Raw genomic sequence first — 23,122 nt, forward strand, 5'->3', positions numbered from 1 at the left:
ATTGCTGTTGTTTAAATAGCAGAAGTTAAAGCATGGGAATACGATTGGGTTGCCAGTGGCACAGTTTGCTTTAGGTAAGAAAACACTGCATATAGGCAAAAAGCATATGGATCTGTTATGAATGAATTCAAATCTACTGTGTTTTTGATAGTGGCTCCCAGTTCCTACTAAAATGTCAATCCCATTGGTACTGTTTTAGGCTCTGGGCTTAATGGTTTAACAGAGGCCCACAAACCACTCATTAGATGGAAATGTGTATTGCTTCAGAATGTGGCAAATTATCCATGCTGTATCTGGGAGCCTTCCTATTCATTCTGCTGAGCAGAGCCCTAGACTTGGCAAGCCCTGACAGCACTAACAGCTGTTCCAAGCTTTTCCCCAGGAAGTTATGACATGAGTTTTCATCTCTTCGTTCTCCCTTTATTGGTTAAAAGGTAGATCTCAAAGACCAGTAGTTTTCTCATACTAAGGATCTACCAATCTCTCAATTTTTCATTTTTTTCAATCACAACCAGTTTGTGATTTTTTTTAAAAAAAAGTCATCATAAAAACCCATGCATAATTTAGTGCCTATATTTTCCTAACATGCACATTTTTCCAAAGCATTATGTTAAAGCACAATGCTTTACAATGTTGTAAAGCATTGTGTTATTTTCACAAATGTAGACATTTTATACATGTTTTAACATGCACATTTTGTTCACATTATCTGATGGGAGAACTGTCTTGCAAAATTTGGAGAAGTGCAGATTTCAAAGGATGGTTGTGTTTTAGTTTGTATATTGTCTTTGAAACTGAATTAGGTAGGTTTGCATTTAGATGTTGACTGAATCAAATTTATCCTCTATGCTGACCTTAAGCAGACCCTCCTAAGTTGCCAGCTATAACTCTGTGTATGCCTTGAACCAGCCCCCTCACCTATTCTAACCCCTCTGGCAATAGGGTTCCCCTACAAAGTATGTTACAGTGCTCTGAACACCGCCATCTGTGATCTGCTCGCTTTTACTCACTTTCATATAATGCAATGCTCTGAGACAGAAAATTCGATTAAAGCAAATAATTGCACACTGACCTCTATTTTTCCTCCTCATATACATTCCTTAAATCTCTCTCAGCCCTATTATATTTTGAAAATGATTGTTAGTCCTGTTCATGCATCTAAACAGGGTAGAGCGACTGCATTGTGGGGGGAACATGATTACAGTGGCAGCTCCCTTTCCCCAATTTCCACTTATTAATTGACTCCTCTAGGCAAGGTTGGCCATCATAATGTTTGCCACCTGTTGACTCTCTACCTTGTTGCTTAGGTGCATGAATAGAGCTTTTGTGTTGTGAACAAATTGTTCTAACATCAAAACATGAAAAGCCCCCAATTACTCTCCGCTCCCAAACCTGCATTCATTTTGTTCAATCTCACTGTAAGTTCTAAGGCTGCAATCCTAACTTCACTCACCTGGGGGTTAAGACCCATTGAATTCAGTAGGATTTACTTCTGGTTAAGCTTGCTGCATAACATTTTAAAGTTATGCCCGAATGTAATGTTGTCTTCAGAAAGGGTAATCTGCCCTTTATCTTCTATAAATCCTTCCCTCAAAAAAAATGTGGAAAGAAGCTGAGGGTGTCTCATTATCAGATACACTTTGTTCCACACTAGTAGTGTATGGCAATAAGTGGGAGCTGCAACAGAATATTGCAGTGGACTGCTTCTGTTCAGAATTCCAGCCAGCCAGCCATGAAGCTGCTATGAAGCATTGCAGATGCAATCTAATGCACACTTAACACATAAATTCCATCACTGAATCAACAGGACTTACTTCCAAGTAAATGTAGATAGGATCATAATGAATATTATGTCCCTGGGAATAACAAGACAAATGGTTGCAGGCAAACTGGATGTTTATAAGGATTTTCCTTCCTTCTTCTGTCAGTGAATTTTACATGTAAATGAAGACCTTTATTTTTTTCAATCTAATCACCTAGCTAAATAATTCTCTGAATACGTCTTGGGATATAAATACATTAACCAACATGTGTTCAAATGGCTTTGGTTTTAAATTTATTTAACAGGCAGCTAAGACAGTTTGTGGAATGGGTAGGTAGAAATGATGGATATTTCGTTTTGTTAAAATAGTGTTCTGAACATATGTTAGGAAGTCTTAACACACAATAAATCAAGTTTAGTTCATACCGGTCAAGATGCAATGACAGTTATTGCCTCTTGATCATAGGGAAAAAACAATTAGATATCTCATACAATGATAGGGACCCTGAGGATTATCTAGTCCAGGCATCCCCAAACTTCGGCCCTCCAGATGTTTTGGACTACAATTCCCATCATCCCTGACCACTGGTCCTGTTAGCTAGGGATCATGGCAATTGTAGGCCAAAACATCTGGAGGGCCGCAGTTTGGGGATGCCTGATCTAGTCCAACCCCCTGCAATGCAGGAATATGCAGTTGTCCCTTACAGGGATCGAACCTGCAAACCTGGCATTGTTAGTACTACGCTTTAACCAACTGAACTATCTAAAGTTTGTAGTATTCACAAAGTGCTCAGCAAACAGATCTTGCTTTGGCATTACAGGATGGTAGAACTGGAAGCATTAATGTAATTTCTGAATCAATTAAAAAGGTGTCTTTTAAGAAACATGGTATCTGGAATTCTGCCTGTTTATGCTGTCGAAGCAACCTGCTGGCTAGCTGTCTGCAATTGCTATTAAGGCAAAGGACACAGAATTCACAGGGCTGTGGTCAAATAACTGATGAAGGTTTGAGGGCTTCTGAAAGAAAGCTGGCTGTACTTCAAAGATCTTTATGGAGATCTTACCTAAGTTAGCTTCTCGTTCCTAACAATGCAAACCTGAATGCTAGTCTTACAATAATAGGTAGACAACCTCTTTTTTTATAATAATTTTTATTAATTTTGTACAAACAAAACAAATACAAACAAAACATACAATATAACACTGTCCCTTCGTTTTCCCTCCACCCACCGGTCCACTTCTGCCACCAGTGGTACCCGTGTGCTTTAAGAATCAAAGGGGTCCAATTATAAGTTGGGTTTAGCCTCCCCCCTCCCTCCTCCCCCCACATCCCCCCCCCTGCCACTGAAAGGACAGGGATGGAGGAGTTCTGGGGATTGGTTTCCCCCAGCTCTTTCATAAACATATTTAAACAGATACAAACACAACAAAAAAAATAGGGAAAAGTTACAACTTCCCAGTTCTTATTATCTTAACATTATAATTGTGACTCCCTCGATAGTCTTCCTCCTGGTTTTCCTAACAAACTCTAATTGCTTGTGGCGGGTTTTCTATTCCAATTTAAAATCCTTTTCTTATAATATTAACTCAATCCTCCTCCTTTTCCATGCTATCCTCCCACAGGCCCCCTCCTGCCACAAGAGGAACCTGTAGGGCACAGCATTTCCAAGGTTCCGTTATATCCCCTCCTCCCCCCTCTGGGCACCCCCTGCCACTGAGTATCCCAGAGTAAGGAGAGGAGGGTAGGCAGCTTTCTGCCTGAACATCTATCTTAACTCACAAAAATTTATATTAACTTAAAAATTCTTTCCTCAGCCATTCTTCTAACTCCCTCCAGAAAATACAGCTTCTCTTTTTTTTTTTTACACTCCATCCCCTCTCCCTAGGTCTTTTCCCCCAATTGGATCAGCATTTCCATTGACAAGCCAAGATTTCGAAAACCGTCTTTCAGAAACCAAAACAAAATCTTTTAACTAAAATTTTCACCCCACACCAGTTCTTTCCCAATTCCATCTCCAGGCCTCCGTCCCCCCCTGCCCCTGTCCTTCCCAACCCTCAATAACACCACCCCACATTTTAGCCCCTCCAGGGTCTTCAATTCCATTGATCTTCATGTTCCTTTGCTTCTCATTTTCTTGCTCTGCTTGTTTTTCTTCCTTTTGAAATTCATGCTTTGCTTCATCCCAAACATATTTTTTATAGTCCAAGTCCCCTTCAGGATTTTCATCAGGTTGTTTTTCCTCACACATAGTCTCAAACTCAACAGTCTCTAAATCCAAATTTTCCTCTAAGTCCTGAACTTGGACTTCAGCCTCAACTGATGATAAATTGGGATGTTGCCGTTCCTTGTAAATGTCCTCCCATGTTTGTAGGTAGTTCAGCACAGCCTCCTGGAAGGCTCGAGAATACTTTGTTGTCATACTTCTCTTAACCGCAGACAAACAGGAGATAGGGAACAAAGGGTGCTGGAAAATTCCTTCCTGTTAGACGATCGACTCCATTTTGGCTGTTCTTTTCCTTTGTTCTTAACTCAATCACAAATCCATTTTTAACTCCAATTTAAATAGTTCTACCACATTTTCAATCAGTTTTTACTGTTCACAGCAATGCAATAAATCCACCCGGTCTTTTGACAGTTTGACAGCTTTTGACAGCTGTCAAAAGCGCTCTTCCCCTTGGTGATGCTGTACCTCAAGGGGTGCCGGACTCGGGAGCTGAGAAGGTTCAAAAAAGTTTTTCTTTCTTTCGGGTCCACCGTCCCAAAAACTTTTATGTCTTTCGGCATAGGTTTATTTAAAGCGCCTCCCAGTTTGCCATTAGGAAGAGACCGACTTCCGTTTCTTTAAAGTCTCTCCTATTTTTCCAATTGATGAATTTAGAGTCCAAATAGAAATTCCACTTACTTTCTGGAAACCTTTAATTTTGTTCGGAAGAATCCGCCGCTTGCCGGGTCAGGACTCGGAGCTTCGCTTCTCGGAGGTAAGATATAGCCCAAAATGGCTCCCGCGGTTCCACCCCGCCGGCTCTCGATCGCTCTACTGAGCTCTCGGGCAGCAGGGGATCCGCAAAACGGAGCAGCCGCTGGGCGCGTGAGTCACCAGGACTCTCTACCCGGTGTTTTTACGGGGAGTCCGCTCGCTCTGCGGACTTCCCCCCCCCTCCGCGAGGCCAGGGACTTCGGCACGCAAAGTCCCTGCGTCCTTCTCTCCGCCGCGACAGACCGGAAGTCAATAGGTAGACAACCTCCTTGCAGGAGGAGCAGTCTTCTGGAACAGATTATGTTCGAGTTTCGAGGTTTGACTGTACCATATATAGGTGGCACAATCCATTTGGAGAACATCCATCAGGACATTTAAAAAGTGAAAGAAGACAGCTTGTTGCTGTGTAGGATGTTATTATTAGTCTGGGCATGAGAGCTACTCAGGATTTTAGGTTTCAGCTCTCATAGACAATGTTTTCCCAGGAGCAAATTTTCAGTGTTCACTGACAGACATGCAGAAATCTGCTTGCTTTCCTCTTCCCTTTTGAATCATGTCTATTGGATGGGGATCCTGTGGGCAGCAGTTTTCTTGTTTTTTTAAATATATGTACACAACTTAGAAAATGTTAGGCATCTTATAAGTGTTAAATGATAATGATGGTTCTAGTTCACAAAGAAAAGCAAGAAAATCATACTTTCACGGTAGGGAAGGGAAAGCATATTTTGGATTGTATGTTGACAGAGCTTTCTCCCTAATGCCCCCCCCCCAAAAAAAAACCCTGGTGGAACTACCTCACTATAAAAGTATACAGTATAAGGCAGCATCACTTTACAGTAGGCAATAATTGAAGATTCCTCTTCTCTTTGGCCTTTGACAGGTGAACTATATTTTTTATTATCCTCCTATATATCAATATGTATGTATTGTATTGTGTGGTATTATGTGGTGGGGTTCTTTTATTTGTATTGTTGTACAGTAACTGTATTAACTGGTAGGTAGCAAATGCAATAAATAACATAAAACATAACATAAGAAATCTCTGGAATTTACTTGAGCACTTGAGTTTAAGATAATTCATGCAATAGGTAGGATTATCCGCTGATAGATTTAAATTTTTTAAAGCCACAAATGATCTCTCTTGAGCTACACCCACAGAGGACCTTCCATGCTGCTTGGCAGGCTGCAGATCTTCTCGTTGAAACTGATGCATTCTACCCTTTCACTACTACACATCTACTCAGATGTTAAGGCACTAGCCTAGCTTCCTAGAAAATACCTGAAATCGACAGAAAATCAACAATGATCCAACCATTAGAAGCATGAATGTTTGGAAAGTTCAGCTGCTACCAGGATATTACTATCAGTGCCCCTGACCCTTAGACCTTGTAGAAATTCTGTCAAGGCCTAACGCAGCCAGTGAAAGATTTAAATCCATATATGCTTCAGGTTATGCTCTCCCATTCATCAAACAAACGGTATTTGATTTTAGTGAGATAGACAGTCCTATCCCCTGTTCTGATTTATTTCTTTAAAATAACAGGCCCCTCGCTATAGATTCCTGTGATTAATTCAAATAGGTCCAGTGTCAAGGACCATAGTAATGCTGCATTCACATTTTATTGCATAGAAATTATATGAAGCAAGGGACGCGGGTGGTGCTGTGGTCTAAGCCACTGAGCTTAGACTGAGCTTGCTGATCGAAAGGTTGGCGGTTCAAATCCCTGTGACGGGGTGAGCTCCCGTTGCTCAGTCCCTGCTCCTGCCAACCTAGCAGTTCGAAAGCACGTCAAAGTGCAAGTAGATAAATAGGTAGCGCTCCGGCAGGAAGGTAAACGGAGTTTCTGTGCACTGCTCTGGTTTCGCCAGAAGCAGCTTAGTCATGCTGGCACATGACCCGGAAAAACTGTCTGCGGACAAACGCCAGCTCCCTCGGCCAGTAAAGCAAGATGAGTGCCGCAACCCCAGAGTCGTTTGCGGCTGGACTTAACGGTCAGGGGTCCTTTACCTTTACCTATGTGAAGCAAAAACAATAGGGGAAATAAATGTACAAAATGGGACAGAGAAGGGTGGCTAGACATGCTGGGGACATGGTGAACAAGCTGCTTGCAGTTTTCAGAATTTGGTATTTTACCATAGATAAAAAGTCATAATATTACATTATTTCCTCTTTATCAGCGCATATTTAGTTACTTACATTCAAGGGCTATTAATGAAAGTGGTGAAACATCTGCAGAGGGTCCTGAAAGAGGATCATGAGGCCATTTTTATGAGGATGAAAACCGTGCAAGTGAGCACCATTAAACACACATATCACTTCCTGGATCTCAGGCTATAGTGTAAGTCAGAGGCACATTCAGGCATGTATCTGAATGAACATCTGAGTGAAGATAGGGCTTACCAGCACCGTATTACTTGGAAGAACCTTCTGTGAATGGAGACACACAACTGAATACAACAACTCTCATTTTTTGGTGCTGCCAAAGTTCAATTAGACCCTGCAGTGCAGGCAGCTCATCAAAGCAGCCATGCAACTGCTTTTTGCCAAGTTGCTTTTTGCCAAGGAAGATGGCAAAAACCTTTTTGTTCCACTTTGATACATTTAAGTTTCTCTCTCTCTTTGTATTTGGCTGCCTTTCTAAATTGTCTTGCTTTTACGGATCCCGACGCTTTTAACTGTGCTTTAAGGATTTCATGTGAAACCACTGAGAGGACCCATGAAACAGTTCCCAGAGTGTTATAATACTAAATCAAGCTCATCCAAATATGACTAATACAGTCTTTCCTGCTTACTAGAAAGCACTAATGGTTCTTACAAATTTCCCCATTCCAAAGGAAAATTGCTGAAAGAACAATGTCCTCTCCGCCTCGCTTTCACTCTCAACCTGGTCATTGTTTTATACTGAGCAGATGGTATTATGAGATTTCCTTTTGTTAAATAAAGAACAACCATCTCCCTTCTAGGGTTGCAGAGAGGTCACTGAAACCAAGATTAACAATTGATTAGTTGTAATGGACCATGGCAACAATAAACAACAAAAGGCCTTGTCAGAGATTAGGCTCTGCGGCTCATGCTGCCAACACAAATGGCTTTTAACCTAAAAGTGCTAAGATCATCAACATTTCCCCAAACCTAAGGATTTAAGGAACGAGGATGAACTGTGGTGATAAGGCATCTTTAATAATGGGTTCTATAAATGTGCAGCTGGTTTATTCAGGCAATAGATCTGGCTTCTTGTGGATACAGGGAAAAGGAATATGATAGGTTTGCAAAATCAGAGATCCTATTCATTTCAAAACATAAGAAGAGTCCTGGATGAAGCCACAGGCTGATCTAGTCTAGCATACTGTTCTCACAGTGGGCAACTAGGTGCCTATGGGAAGCCTGCAAACAGGCCATAAGCACAATAGCCTTTTCCTGTGTGATTTTAGAAGGGTTTTCAAATATTCCATTGATTAATTTTGTTTCTAATTGTACAGAAACACCAAAGTTTCCATAGCTCCTTAAAACCAGCTCTCTGTATTTTTTATCTTTAGGGTTCAGTTTTAATACTGCACAACATGTAATGTAGATTATCAGCACATTAGACCTTTACTGAAAAGCGAAGTAATGGATTTTTTTTCAGCTTCAGTTTTCAAGTGCCCAGATAATCAACATGATAAGTGCTGTTCTTGGATATGGATACACATCCCAAATTTCATCAAAATATGAATCCAGGCAGTTCAAGAGAGCTGAGAGGTTTGCTATGTTTCCAACGGGAAGGGGACATTTACACTCTCCTGGAATGAGCCAATGGACTGTTATTTCTACCTTAATTTTCATGCAAAGTCTTCATAGCTACTTGCTATGCATTAGTCCAAAATGTATTGTATGCAAGTAGATGAAAGAGCATTTAGATTACTGCCCTGCCCTGCCTATAGACCCAGTTTAAGTAGTGGCTATTTAAACATAAAGTTCAACACTTTTTCAAAGAGCAACATCACATCTCTAATCCCATTTTGAGGGTTAAATTTCCTAAAAACAAATTTCTTGCCGATAGATTTTATTTATAGTTCTCTTGTCTGCCCTTCACCATAAGGTCCCAGGGCAATATAGTACGCATTATAATAAGAGTTGCGATTGTAAAAACAAATAAAACCATTTCAGCCTGAACAGAAAAGTATAATTCCAGCAAAGAAGTGAGTCCCCCCAAAACAAGATACCGCAACAGTACACTGCAACTAGACCTCATGCTTCTGGTTCCAGAGTTTGAAGTCTTGCCCAAAGTTGGAAATTTTGATTACATTGCTGGGAAAAAATAGGACTCATTCAGCCATATATTGTCGTAAACTATAAAAGTATGAGCCTACGAAATGACTAAGTCATCTTCATTGCATAAAGGCACTAGGCCTTTTATGATACTGTATTTACAGATGACCATTAGTTGTATCCAAGGGTTCTACACCATGAGCAGAAGAAGTTTCCACGCATAGAAAAAAGGTCCATCTGTGAGCAGATCTCTTCTTCCATGAATGGAGGCTCCTTCCACAACAGAATGTTTGGACTCAGCATACTAACCTCAAAAAGTCATATTTTTTCCTACCTGTAAATCAGCATCAAATTCATGTTTCAAATGAGCATCTTCTGCAGCTTCAACAAGACGCTAAAAAAAAGAAAACAAAGTATTACTTTCTAGAAATTTCAGGTATATTTTCATGTTGATAAGCTGATAGATAATCTTTCACCCAGTTGTGAATATTTAGTAAACATGGTGATGGTAGCACCACTAAACTTATTGGGTTCTGGGGAGCCTTCTGTTCCGTCCTGTCCCCAGTTTGGGGGAATACAATTGACTTGCATAGGGGAAGGCATAGATCCCAAATCACTGGGATTGGAGTAACCTGGGGAAATAACTGACTGATTAAAAAGTAGAAATGTATGTCAAAGATAAAGATTCCTCAACCCCTCCCTTCCAAACTCTGGGTGTTTTTCTAGTCAGCTTGGTTTTGTTTCTCTGAGTTGTGTGTGTGTGGAGGGAGATGGGCATATATTTATTTGGTCTGCTAAAGAATCTTAGGGAATCCCTAATCTTCCACAAGGTGCCTTATTAACAAGCACAATCCAACTCAGAAATTGAATTTTCCCCAAATCATCCTGATTCACTTCATCATTTGAGGTACAAACGAAGTTGATATACATTCATAGTATTTACTACTTAAAGGAGTTGCGAACAAAGCTCACAGCAGGGTCATCTCATGGAGAAAATCTGCTGAGGGTCAGACAGAAGTACTTCAGAGCATTCATTCATTTACGGCAAAAATGTTTCCTATTATACATGAGTTGTTGGAAGCTGCTTGATAGCAGAACCAGGCATCAAAAGTTACTTGCTCTCCTTTTCACAATGGGTGAAATCTAGACTTCTCCTGATTTCCCTTCTCTCCCTCCAACCCCCTGAATCACCTCCCATATTGTTCTGGAGAGTCTCCAGAACAGTATGGGAGGGTGCATGGGAGGTGGCAGGGTGAATTAGCAGAAGTCATCTCCTTCAGTCGCTGGAGGGAGCATTCCCTGAATGGAACTCTACTTAGGGGATGATCTCACCCACAGAAGCAAAGTCTGGATCCATCCTCAATGATGTAACACCATGCATGACACGATGCATGTTAATCCACCCACCAGCCAATGACAAGCAGGTAGGCAAATGCATCCTGTGGCAGAATCCTAAGTGCTGTGCTAAGCTACAGAAACTGGAAAGAAAGCCAAAGTCTGATGGTCTTGTGTAAAATTGAGTTCTGCCTCGGTTTTTTGACAAAATGCAGTAAAAAAGAAACAACCTTCAAATCAGTAGACTACCTGACAAACTTGAAATAGTATACTGTCCTACGGAGTGTTATTTACATGTAGTAAACATATTGATCAGCACTTGTTGCATCTATTATTGCCCAAAATAGAATAGGAATTCGGGAAGTACAGGAATTCAGGCTAGAAACTAAGTCAACTCAGAGGTCCAATATATTTTTATCGTGCTCATTTTTTTCTTATCAAATTGATTTTTAATAATATTTAAATCCTAAAATTATTTTTCCTTCACTAAAGAAAGATAAATCATGTAAAGTATGTATTAATTACAACTGATAAGCATTGGGGGCAAATATGAAATGGAACATATAACATTATCCACCGAGTAATCCTTTAATAAAAATGTAACATTAATTTGAATGCCTTAAAGTATTTCAAAATCAAGTCTCTGGCTTACCCACTTCATGTGCATTTGAAGTACCTGCCCTAACATTCTCCCTGTTTTGTTGGCTGTCCCTAAACCATTGGTATTCCATTAAAATAATAAGATCAGTCATGGTGTAACTCAGTGATATAGTTCATATCAGTTTTGGAAAAACACAATATTTTGTAAGAAATTATAAAACAGCTTTCTGTATATAGTATTGTTAAATTACACAAAATTAAGCAGAAATATTCAAAAGGCACGCAGCTTAACCTATAATATTTCAAATTGAACGGCTAATTAAATGCCCTCAAAAAACAAGGATTTATGCAGCATTTTACACTCATTTCAGAAAACAGCATTCATATGACAGTTTTGAGCAGCAGCACATCCATAAAATCCAGTCACCAGGGTGTAATACCAGAATAAAGCCAAGATGAAGTCGTTGTTTCTGGTTGTTAAGAACTAGTTATTTTATATTAACATATAAATTTTCAAAGCAACATCAGCTACACACAAATTCATAGGGGAAAAATGCTTTCTCAGGAAAGGTGCATAAGATCATATGTTGCACGCTATGCACAATCATTATTTATGTTAATTAACTTATTATATTATTATCAGTCTAGTAGAGTTATACTGTATAGTAATAGCATTATGCATAGAAGGAATGGCCACTTCTACCCAAAGCTACATTTACAATGTAACTATTTTCCCCCTTCCACCCAGCCTACACACAATAGTTTGGGGAGTCAAAGAACAAACTATTTTTCAATCAGTGTAGCGATTTACTGCACTGATGTCACTGCGGAAAGATTACAACCAAACTCTGGAGACTATTCAATAGTAGATTATCAAAATAAAATAAAATAAAAACATTACCAAGATCCACTTCCCGTATTACCTCACTGGTGGGTTAATTTCCAAAGTGGAGAATAGACTTCAGTTCTAGCAAACTTTGCATGTTTGCAGGTGCCTTTCTAAAAGGTTGCTTTTTGTCGAGAAGGGCTTAGATTTATTAGTGTGGAGGGCTTTAGGTAATATTCTGGCATAGATGGGTAAATATGCTGAAAGTTCATCTTAATCCCATCAGAGTTCTTCACTGTTTTCCCATCATTTATATGTAAAGGCTGGAAAGGTAACAGAACAAAAGATTCCGTTGACATCACTGCAATTTATCAAATTTAAAGAGAAGGGCAGACCAATTTCTTCCTCCATTCCATTTTCTAAGTCTTCTGTGGATTAGCTGTGTCCAGAGTTCCACTCCACCAGTCTTCCAATTTCTCACATCATTTCTGTAAGGTCCATGCACATTTTACCTTTGCTACATCAGTTCGTTTCATATGTTTACATGGCTCCTTACCAACCTTGATGGCAGAAAGTGAGGAGGAATTAAAGAACCTTTTAATGAGGGTGAAAGAGAAGAGTGCAAAATATGGTCTGAAGCTCAGCATCAAAAAAACCAAGATCATGGCCACTGGTCCCATCACCTCCTGGCAAATAGAAGGGGAAGAAATGGAGGCAGTGAGAGATTTTACTTTCTTGGGCTTCATGATTACTGCAGATGGTGACAGCAGTCATGAAATTAAAAGACGCCTGCTTCTTGGGAGAAAAGCAATGACTAACCTAGACAGCATCTTAAAATGCAGAGACATCACCTTGCCGACAAAGGTCCATATAGTTAAAGCTATGGTTTTCCCAGTAGTGATGTATGGAAGTGAGAGCTGGACCATAAAGAAGGCTGATCGCCGAAGAATTGATGCTTTTGAATTATGGTGCTGGAGGAGACCCTTGAGAGTCCCATGGACTGCAAGAAGATCAAACCTATCCATTCTGAAGGAAATCAGCCCTGAGTGCTCACACTGGAAGGACAGATCCTGAAGCTGAGGCTCCAATACTTTGGCCACCTCATGAGAAGAGAAGACTCCCTGGAAAAGATCTTGATGTTGAGAAAGATGGAGGGCACAAGGAGAAGGGGACGACATGGTTGGACAGTGTTCTTGAAGCCACCAACATGAGTCTGACCAAACTGCGGGAGTGGAAGCCTGGCATGCTCTGTCCATGGGGTCACGAAGAATCGGACATGACTAAATGACTAAACAACAACAACAACCCTCCCCACAAAAAAATCATTTGGGAATGATCATGTGGCAACATAATTGTAGATTGGGTGGCTGTGGATACAGTTAGCAGGCCACAGTCAGTCAAGTCCCGATGCTGGGCTAAGGGAGAATAGGGTGGTGGCCTTCCTAATTCTACCATTCACCATTTCCCCTCTGCCATTGTTGCTGCTCCGAAGAGGGGAAAGGTAACTTTTTAAAATTCCTAAGAGCAAAGGTATGCATCAACCTTTCACACATAAGGCTATTTTTAAGACAAAACCAGGCAATGCAATTTCAGTCATGGAAGAGGAAGAGGTGCTATCAAGGAAACTGGGTCTTCAACTATGTCAACAAATGTCAGCTTTAAAAGGGAAACTGGACAAATTCATGGAGGATTAGGCTACTGAGGGCTCCAGGTCACAATGGCTGCATGCTCTCTTTAGTATCAAAGGCAACATGCCTCTGAATACCAGTCACTGGAAGTGGAGAACAACAGTGCCCAACTCCTTATTTTAGCCAATTCATGGCCATCCTCTGGCCTTCCAAAAACAGTAGCTAAAAAGGCCATCGTGAAAGATAAGGCCAGACCTCCTCAGCTCCCTGAACATGAACAGTACATTCATATATTGTTATACATATAAAATTTAGCAACTGAATTCAGGAAATGCAATATTAGCAAAATGAGGCATTTATCCTTTCTTGCTTTGTTTTGTTTTTACAGATGTTTTATGTGGATTTGGAACCTTTTGAAATTTTGTCTGTGCTAAATATATGTAGTGCTTCTTACATTATCAGAGAGGGGTGTGTCATCCACACATCATGCAAACCTTTGTTTAAATGCAGTCAATTTAAAAAAGGGGGGGAAGAAAAATGTGGCTTTGATGTAATATTTTTTTGAAAAGTAAATTAAGAGCAAAACACATGTGCACCTACTTGGTCTAGTAAGTCCTCACACCAAATTGTCAAATTGCTTTTTTTGAATCTGTGGAGTTCAAAGAGCATGGCTGGCTTTCATGAAAAGGAAAGTAGGGAGGGGAAAAAAGGGATTTATACATGGAATATGTTCACTTGCCATTTGGCGGAGGGTGGGCGGTCTTAGCTACTGGCTGAGGAAGCAAGACTTGACAGTGTGACAACTAGAGTCACATCCATAGCTCTGTCACTTGGACCAGCCAGGGTGGAAGGTGGTGGAACAGGAAAAAAATGCCCCTTCACTATTGCCAGCTCTAAGGCTAGTGCAGCATATAGGTCTGAACAGACCCACAATGATCATGTGACAGCAACAGGGCCACCTCAAGATCCAGTGGCCAAGAACCTGGGCCTGATCAGCACAGCCTTGAAATGCCTTGTTTCAGAGTTTTCCACTGTGCCAGGAGGGATGGCAGCAGTGGTAGCTTCTACCTACTGTTTTTGCTGACACACTGACGTACTCTGTGCTGGTGAGGCTTTTCAGCTGACAGTGGAATGCCTCCACCAGTGGAGGCAGGTGGAGCTTGGCAGGGTTGGCCAGAGGGGCACCTCCGTTCCATCAAGTCCCCTCCAGCATGGTGGATAAGGCAGTGTTTCTCAACCAGTGTGCCTCCAGATGTTTTGGGACTACAACTCCCATCATCCCTAGCTAGCAAGACCAGTGGTCAGGAATGATGGGAGTTGTAGTCCCAAAACATCTGGAGGCACACTGGTTGAGAAACACTGGGATAAGGGGTCAGATTACTCTTCTCAGCTACAACCCTATGCACAGTTACCTGGAAATACATCCAACAGGAACATAAGATCAGAGTCAGGCCCCAGTTTGTCCAGCATTGTGTTCTCATGATGGACAACCAGATGCATAGAGGAACCTCACAAACAAGGCCTGAGTACAACAGCACTCAAGTAAGCATGAATAATATTGGGCTCCATACACAGATCCTGATAAATGTAACTTCTTTGTGCATCACGTTGTAAAGCCACATGTCACTCAACTAGAACCTAAAAGTAGGGCATGGAAATTAATCTAATTAAAATAAATGTCCTTGCAATTAAGCATTACTTAGATGCTAAGAGTGAGAAATCCACTTAATTAAACAGATTACACAATATTGTCTCAGTTAGATTGGGAGGCTCTGGCTTTCAGCATATTGAACAACATGCTGAACAAATCAAACATCTTTCTGTGTTGCTATCATGATGATAAGGATTATGCCCACTTTTATCACTAAGGCCTTGACTTCATAGCTGCCAAGTTTTCCCTTTTCTCGCGAGGAAGCCTATTCAGCATAAGGGAAAATCCCTTAAAATAAGGGATAACTTGGCAGCTATGCTTGACTTCAGCATCCCAAAATGCTCAAATAAGGAAGTGATTACAATACACAGACTTGTTCATTGTCTCCTGCTTTATTTTCTTTTTTTGAGTAGGTTTTGTGTAATACTATTAACAATGCACCAGAAAGAAATACAGCAAGTAACATCATAGATATAATTTGAAAGACACTAGGGGGCAATAATTGCTGTTCAAACATCCTAACTATTCAATAGCTCATCCTCCAATATCATGAGCACATTGTAATTGAACTGAGATTTTGGCACCGAGCTTGACCAGTTTGTCTTCTATTTACAGCACATACTTGAACTTTTGATAGGATGGAAAGTGGCATATGTGGTGGTTTTTGATGCTGCAAGCCAGCTGTGCCTGCATATTTGTATAAAGAGGGCATCTTCATGCATTTGATGAAGCGGACTCCTACTCCCAAAGGCTTACACCATGATAAATATGTGGGTCTTTAAGGTGTCAGAACACTCTTTGTCAATTTTGATAGATGCATACAGTGGTAAATTGGGTTACAAATGCTTCAGGTTACAAACGCTTCAGGTTACAAACTCCGCTAACCAGTGGCGGAGCTTCATGCTCCAGCACCGGGGGTGGGGCTGGCACCCGTTCTGGGGGCGGGGCACACCTCCCAGAGGGGCATGGTACACATTCCAGGGGCAGGGTGCGCATTTTGGGGGCGGGGCGTGGCAGGCGCCTGCGATGGCGCCCCTTGGAGCCCGCTGCTCGGGGCAGCCCACCCCCATCTTCCTACGCCCCTGCCGCTGTCACAGTCTGGTCGGCGGGCGGTTGAAGCCCTGGCTGAGGACGTCAGGACCAGAGGCAAGATGGTGGTGTAGAAGCAGGAACAGATGCAGGGCTGAGGATCCAGCAGCAGGCAGTCGCAGGGTCAAGGAGCAAGGTGGAGGCGAAGGTCTGGGAGTCAAGGCGTTGGCAAGGCGAAGGTCCAGGGGTCAAGGATCAAGGCAAAGGATCAAGGAACAGGAAGCCAAATGCAACAAGGCAGGGATAGCGTTGCTGTGGCAAAGAGCTGAAGGGAAATGCTGAGCTTTTATCCCTCCCAGCTCTTGCCACCAGGTGCAGTGAGGTATCAAGAGGCCTCACCTGAGTGACCACTCCTTGCCTCTCCAGCACAAGCTGAGGTCTTCACCTGAGTGGCCACTCCTAGCTTCTCCAGCACAAGCTGAGGCAGGCCCCAGTCCTGCAGAGCACTACAGGCCCCAGAGCCTGACTCCTGCCCATACTCCTGACAGCCGCTAACCCAGAAATAGTACCTCAGGTTAAGAACTTTGCTTCAGGATGAGAACAGAAATTGTGCTCCGGCAGCGTGGCGGCAGCAGGAGGCCCCATTAGCTAAAGTGGTGCTTCAGGTTAAGAACAGACCTCTGGAATGAATTAAGTTCTTAACCAGAGGTACCACTGTTGTTGTTTAGTTGTGTCTGACTTCCTCATGAGGTGGCCAAAGTACTGGAGCCTCAGCTTCAGGGCATGTCCTTCCAGTGAGCACTCAGGGATGATTTCCTTCAGAATGGATAGGTTTGATCTTCTTGCAGTCCATGGGACTCTCAAGTATCTTCTCCAGCACCATAATTCAAAAGCGTCAATTCTTCGGCGATCAGCCTTCTTTCTTGAATTATGGGAGGGAAGGTAGGAGGCCCTTTAAGAAATCCACAAAACCCAATCCCACCCCTTGCTTGGCTCCCTGCTTGTGAAATCCTCTTTCCATGAAGACTCACCTGGTGGCTTCACTACATATCTTCAGGTGCCAAGCAAAAACATTCTTCTCCCAGGCCTTTGCCTAATTAAACAATCTCTGGGTATTATTATTATTATTATTAAACTGGGGGTATTGTTTTTGTCTGTTTTTATGTTACATATTTTGTAGTAGTAGTAGTGATGATGATGATGATGATGATGATGTTGCAGATGTCTGATGTGGAGAAGAAATGGATAGAATGAGGCATTTACTTCTTTTTTAAAATTTCCTTATGTAGATCAAGAGACATTTCCCCCACAAAGCTCTCAGCCACAGATTACGATTGAACTACCCGTGATTTGTTTTGTTTTGTTTTGTTAGTTTCGAAAGTACTGACTTCTTTCCTTGTAATATTATTGGTTTCTGAGAGCCCTCCTGTGGCTAAAACCTAACATCTGCATATTTCCAGGGACTTGCGAGAAGGAAGTACATCTCACTGGATAAAGTGCTTAGTGGTTTTTATTGCAAAATGATGACTTAAAACCCAAAGGGGGTTGAACTTTATGAAGAAGTGTCTGTCATATATTCTGCATGTCTACTGAACTACTAAATTTTTTATTTTAATTGCTTTTATAATCCTAAATATATTCATCGTATAATGCCAACTACTTAATATAGTTCTGACCAAAAATCACAAGCTGGAATATCTTGCTGAATAAAACAATCTGAACTGATGCCTTGCTAGGGAGAAGGGAGATTTTCATCATTCTGATCTATCAACCCACCCATATGTGATATGTGATATTGTAGGTGTGGTTCCTACACCTACAAACTTCCCCCATTTATTGCAGTGGAAGGAACAGTTCCGTGCAGGCACAGGTCTAAGCAGGCACAGAATTCCAGTGCAAACACAAAACCACCTATTCTCTTTAGCAGATCTGCTCCCTTCACTGAATTGGCTCTTATAATTAGAAGTGGATCATGCCATTTTATGGTCTAGTCACTAGATGGCACTGGGCTTAGTTGTAGCTGGGGGGGGGAGTCTTCCTACTTGTTAAAAAGAGACAATACAGTTAGTTTGCTGAGTCATGTGTCCTCAAAGCATTCTATGACAAGGGGAATGCTTGTCTATTACTTTGTGTGATAAGCATGCATTATCCTAATCTTATTGTTGCTTCCAGAAGTAAGAGGGGGAAGATCTTATCCTTGTCTCCAGATGGAAGAACCTCACTGTTGGTGCAGCTGCTGAAGGGAGCATCTCTTGGATGCGCTAGTTAAAAATACTTACGCCCCACCATTTGCCAAATAGCACCAAGGCATCTTGCATAAAGTCAAACAAGATACAATATTAAAACAAGACGCAGTGCAATCCTATACATGAAGGATTTGAGCTCAGTAAGACTCCTACTATCATGGATTACAGTCATGGTATTTAAAACATAAACGAATACAATGTCAATTCCTCATAAATTCATCTTCCATTGTAGCAGAGCAATGGGCCCCAGAAGCAGCTGATCACTGAAGGTCTATGATTGGAGTGGGAGATGACTAGTTTCTTTTCTCACCTATATCTCCAGGGAGGGCAGTTTTGAATGTTACACAAAAGCAGTGGTGAGGGGAGACCCCAATACTCATGCTTCTTATATGTATTTCCTCCCTGTGAAAAACTCACACTCTGAAAAGGAATTCTAATATCTTCTCCACGTTATGTTGTTTTCAGGTTAAGCAAGTGAATGCCTGAAAGCGCTAAATTTCTTGTGTCTGGTTGGCTTTCTACATTGGCACAGATTATTGTATGCAACCATGCGGGGCTCAAGCCATTATTCATTGCTCTGTGTTGCCTGTGGCTTCTCCACTGAAACCAATGAGCTTTTTCTACACTAGGGTGACCAGAAGTATCTGCATCATGCTTTTAAATTGCAAAATTTGCATTCACTCAACCACTGGCTATTAGAATGTGCAAGTCTTTTAGCCAGTTTAAAATCCGTCTGAAGACTTATTTATTTGACTTGGCGTTTAATTGGACTCTTTGCTGCTACTTTAGCAGCCACATGCCCTTTGCAGATTAGGGATTTACCAATACCACAAGTGAAGTAAAAGTAACACAGGAAATGAAAAGTAACTCATGAAATAGTCACTGTATTTTAGCCCTGCAAGATTGTGATTGCAGTATCCTTCTGTTGACACTGGGAGTACAAACGCAAGGGGAAAAGGTACTTTGACTATCATATTTCATTACATTTCTATCCCACCTATGGATCTCAGAGTGGCACACAAAGGATTCTCACACAATCTCCTATCCATTTATGCTCTAACACTGATGTCCTGCACTGAGCAAGGGAGTTAGACTAGATCAGGGGTCCCCAAACTAAGGCCCGGGGGCCAGATGCGGCCCAACCGTCTTCTAAATCTGGCCCGCGGACGGTCCGGGAATCAGCATGTTTTTACATGAGTAGAATGTGTCATTTTCTTTAAAATGGATCTCTGGGCTATTTGTGGGGCCCGCCTGGTGTTTTTACATGAGTAGAATGTGTCCTTTTATTTAAAATGCATCTCTGGGTTATTTGTGGGGCATAGGAATTCATATTTTTTTTCAAAATATAGTCCGGCCCCCCACAAGGTCTGCAACAGGTGTCGGGAACTTTTGGCCTTCCAAATGTTGCTGTATTTCCACTCCTATTATCCCTTGCCATTGGGCATGCTTGCTGGGGCTGATGGGAGTTGTAGTTCAGGTGAAGGGTTCCCTGCACCTGATGTACATGGTCACTCCAGCTCTATGATTCTATGGGCACTGACCCACTCAGACCTGCTTAGCTTCAGCATAGGTGCTATAACCTGTTCTCCCAGGCCAGGCCTAGGTGACAGCAACTCAGCTCATTTGAAACATAACGGGTTATACTGAAGTAAGTTCTCCTCCAAGTAGATCCACTGAAATTAATGTACTTAAGTTAGTTGTGCCCATCAGTTTCAATGAGTCCACTGAAGAAGATTAGCAATTGATATAACCCAGTTTTATATCTATTCATTTAGTTACTAGGAGATTTTCACCCTCACCACCCAGAAACTCCATAGAAATATACAAACTTGATTCGCAACATTATTCTAACAGTAGGGACAACACAAACCAAATTCCCTTCCCTGTGGAAATCCAAATCCTATTGAAAAATTAAAGTCTAAATAGCTCATCTCAATGGACCAAGCTCTTCAGTGCTACTGAATCTCACGAATGCAGCGCAGCAACCAACAGATAACACTCTATCCATTGTTGGAGTGACAGCTTAAATTCATCACTAAACCTCAGTCATAGAGGTTGTACATTTCGGAGTAGTTTGCCCCTCAGGTATGCTATACAGAGCTTTAAAGTTAAACCTGACTTGTATAAGTCATTCAGAGAGCCTTTTAGGAAATGAATGCAGGAAATAAATAAAACCAGCACTTTCAAATCAGCCTGAGAGCAAGCAGGCAACCTGTGATGCTCCTGTTGTATTGGTGACATATACTATGGCTCCTTCCAGTGGAAGCAGTTCATACTTTTAGCTTACAGGCATCCACTGGTATAAGAAATTCTGTAATGTACATGTAACTCAACAAAATGTGTTTATTACATGTCAATGTATGGGTGAAATTTGAAAAATTAGAATATCGTCGGAAAGTTCATTTATTTCAGTAATTCAACTTAAAAGGTGAAACCAATATAGGAGATAGACTCATGACATGCAAAGTGAGATATGTCAAGCCTTTATTTGTTGTAATTGTGATGATTATGGCATACAGCTGAAGAAAACCCCCAATTCTGTCTGAAAACCTAGTGAGCTGCTGCCAGTCAGTGTAGACAATACTGAACTAGACAGACTAATGTTATAACTCAGTAGAAAGCTGCTTCCCACATAAAGTGTTGTTGTTGTTTAGTCATTTAGTCGTGTCCAACTCTTCATGACCCCATGGACCAGAGCACGCCAGGCACTCCTGTCTTCCACTGCCTCCCGCAGTTTGGTCAAACTCATGTTCGTAGCTTCGAGAACACTGTCCAATCATCTCGTCCTCTGTTGTCCCCTTCTCCTTGTGTCCTCCATCTTTCCCAACATCAGGGTCTTTTCCAGGGAGTCTTCTCTTCTCATGAGGTGGCCAAAGTACTGGAGCCTCAGCTTCAGGATCTGTCCTTCCAGGGAGCACTCAGGGCTGATTTCCTGAAGAATGGATAGGTTTGATCTTCTTGCAGTCCACGGGACTCTCAAGAGTCTCCTCTAGCACCATAATTCAAAAGCATCCATTCTTCAGCAATCAGCCTTCTTTATGGTCCAGCTCTCACTTCCATACGTCACTACTGGGAGATATAGTGATAGAGATATATATAATTTTGATTGGTGGAATGTTTTTAAATATGAGCTTGCATATTTCTCATTTCATGTCTGGAAAATTAGGGTTCAAGAAGGATTAGCAACTTGCTGATAGAACTGCAAATGGATCATTGGGTTCATCTGTTCTAGTTCCCTGGATGGGTAATTCTTCCTACAAATCAAGCCAAAGGCAATGCCCCCGTTGAGAGTAGAGAAAAACTGATTATTATTTTTTCAGTACAGAGGTAGAAATTCTAATGACTCTAACCATGATTCTGATCCTCTAAAAAGCAAAAAAAAAATGAAGCAATCCATTTGAATATCTTAATTCTGGCTAACTCATTTATATTCAGGTTAGAGGTTTTAACAACTCATTTCACTCACAGCAAACCAAAATGAAATTGAACAAGCTTATTTGATAAGCTTTGCTTAAAGTGAATTCTTTGAAATTCAAATATATTTTGCTCTAGTGCCGATATAAATATTTGCACATGTGTTAGGGGCTGTTAAAATTACTTTTTAAATGGACTCGACCACAACTAACAGAGACATAATTGGGTTCCCATCAATGATCAAAAGAAGCCAGTTAACCCTGGGATAAATAATTAGCTCCTGTTTAATTAAGATAATTTTCCATTTTAAGGCCGAGGGATTAAAATTCAACCCACACAAAATTCCATTTCTTTTAATGAACTTCAAAAGGCACAATCATGTTTTTACCTATGGGAACTATGAAGGAAGATAAAAGAGTTGAAGCGCCATCTACCCATCTGGCATCAGAGCCTTCCTGGTTTTTGTAGAATGGGACGGCTCAGGGAAAGCTGGCATGTGAACTATTTACTGATCCTTTGGGCAGCTTTCAACCCTACAATGTTGTTTCCAGAGTGAAAAGGAAAATAGGCAGCGAGCAGATTTCAGGGGAGGGGCTTGTGTTACTGATAAAACTAGGCTCATTTTGAGAATGTCACCTACACAGTGACAAAATATGACGTATGTTGTTTAAATAGCTCAGCAGACACGCTTTGTACAGTACTTTATACTTCATATGCTACATGGTTCTTTTTCTGGAGCTAAATTGCATGCTTTTGCTCCCCAGAATATATTTTAGTTCCTGTAAATGTGGGTTTGTCTAAGCCAGCTCTTTTTACCTGTCATGTAGGATATTAGGAATGCATAGCCCTAACAACTTCTTCTACTACTTTATATCCCCAACTCCACTACTTCTGTCCTACAGTGACATAGAGAAATATAGAACAGATTCTTCTTCACCCACAGACTGCTTCCCAGGGCTTGAACAAGTACAGTAGTACCTCTGGTTACGAACTTAATTCGTTCCGGAGGTCTGTTCTTAAGCTGAAACCGTTCTTATCCTGAGGCGCGCTTTCACTAATGGGGCCTCCCGCTGCGCGCGTGCCTCAGGCACGCAATTTCTGTTCACATCCTGGGACAAAGTTCACAACCAGGAGCAGCTACTTCTGGGTTAGCGGAGCTTGTAACCAGAAGCATTCGTAACCAGAGGTACAACTGTATATGACTTGCGGCCCATTTCTGTTATTACATTTCAGCTCAGTGTTTGTATTTATCGAGCTGTTTTTGTGCTTGCAGTTTTGTATACCGCTATTAGATTACCTTTTAAGATATCATAACCAAATTTCACATGATTCCTAATATCAAGAGCAGGTTTTTCAAGTGGATGCCATTTTGAATCAAGAAAGCAGACTTCTGGAAACTTCACT

General features: G+C 41.3%; 1 protein-coding gene across 4 annotated transcripts in view; it reads right to left on the bottom strand.

Annotated features, from left to right (window-relative positions):
* The window catches only part of CACNA2D3 (calcium voltage-gated channel auxiliary subunit alpha2delta 3), a 511,446-nt gene that overhangs the window by 325,664 nt on the left and 162,660 nt on the right, over positions 1-23,122 (bottom strand). For all 4 annotated transcript variants that reach the window (XM_060271434.1, XM_060271435.1, XM_060271432.1 and 1 more), the window contains exon 4: positions 9,324-9,383. In XM_060271434.1, coding sequence (XP_060127417.1) covers positions 9,324-9,383 — 60 coding nt within the window. The remainder of the gene's footprint in view (positions 1-9,323; positions 9,384-23,122) is intronic.

This window comes from Zootoca vivipara, chromosome 2 (genome assembly GCF_963506605.1).
Source record: "Zootoca vivipara chromosome 2, rZooViv1.1, whole genome shotgun sequence".
Lineage (NCBI taxonomy): Eukaryota > Metazoa > Chordata > Lepidosauria > Squamata > Lacertidae > Zootoca > Zootoca vivipara.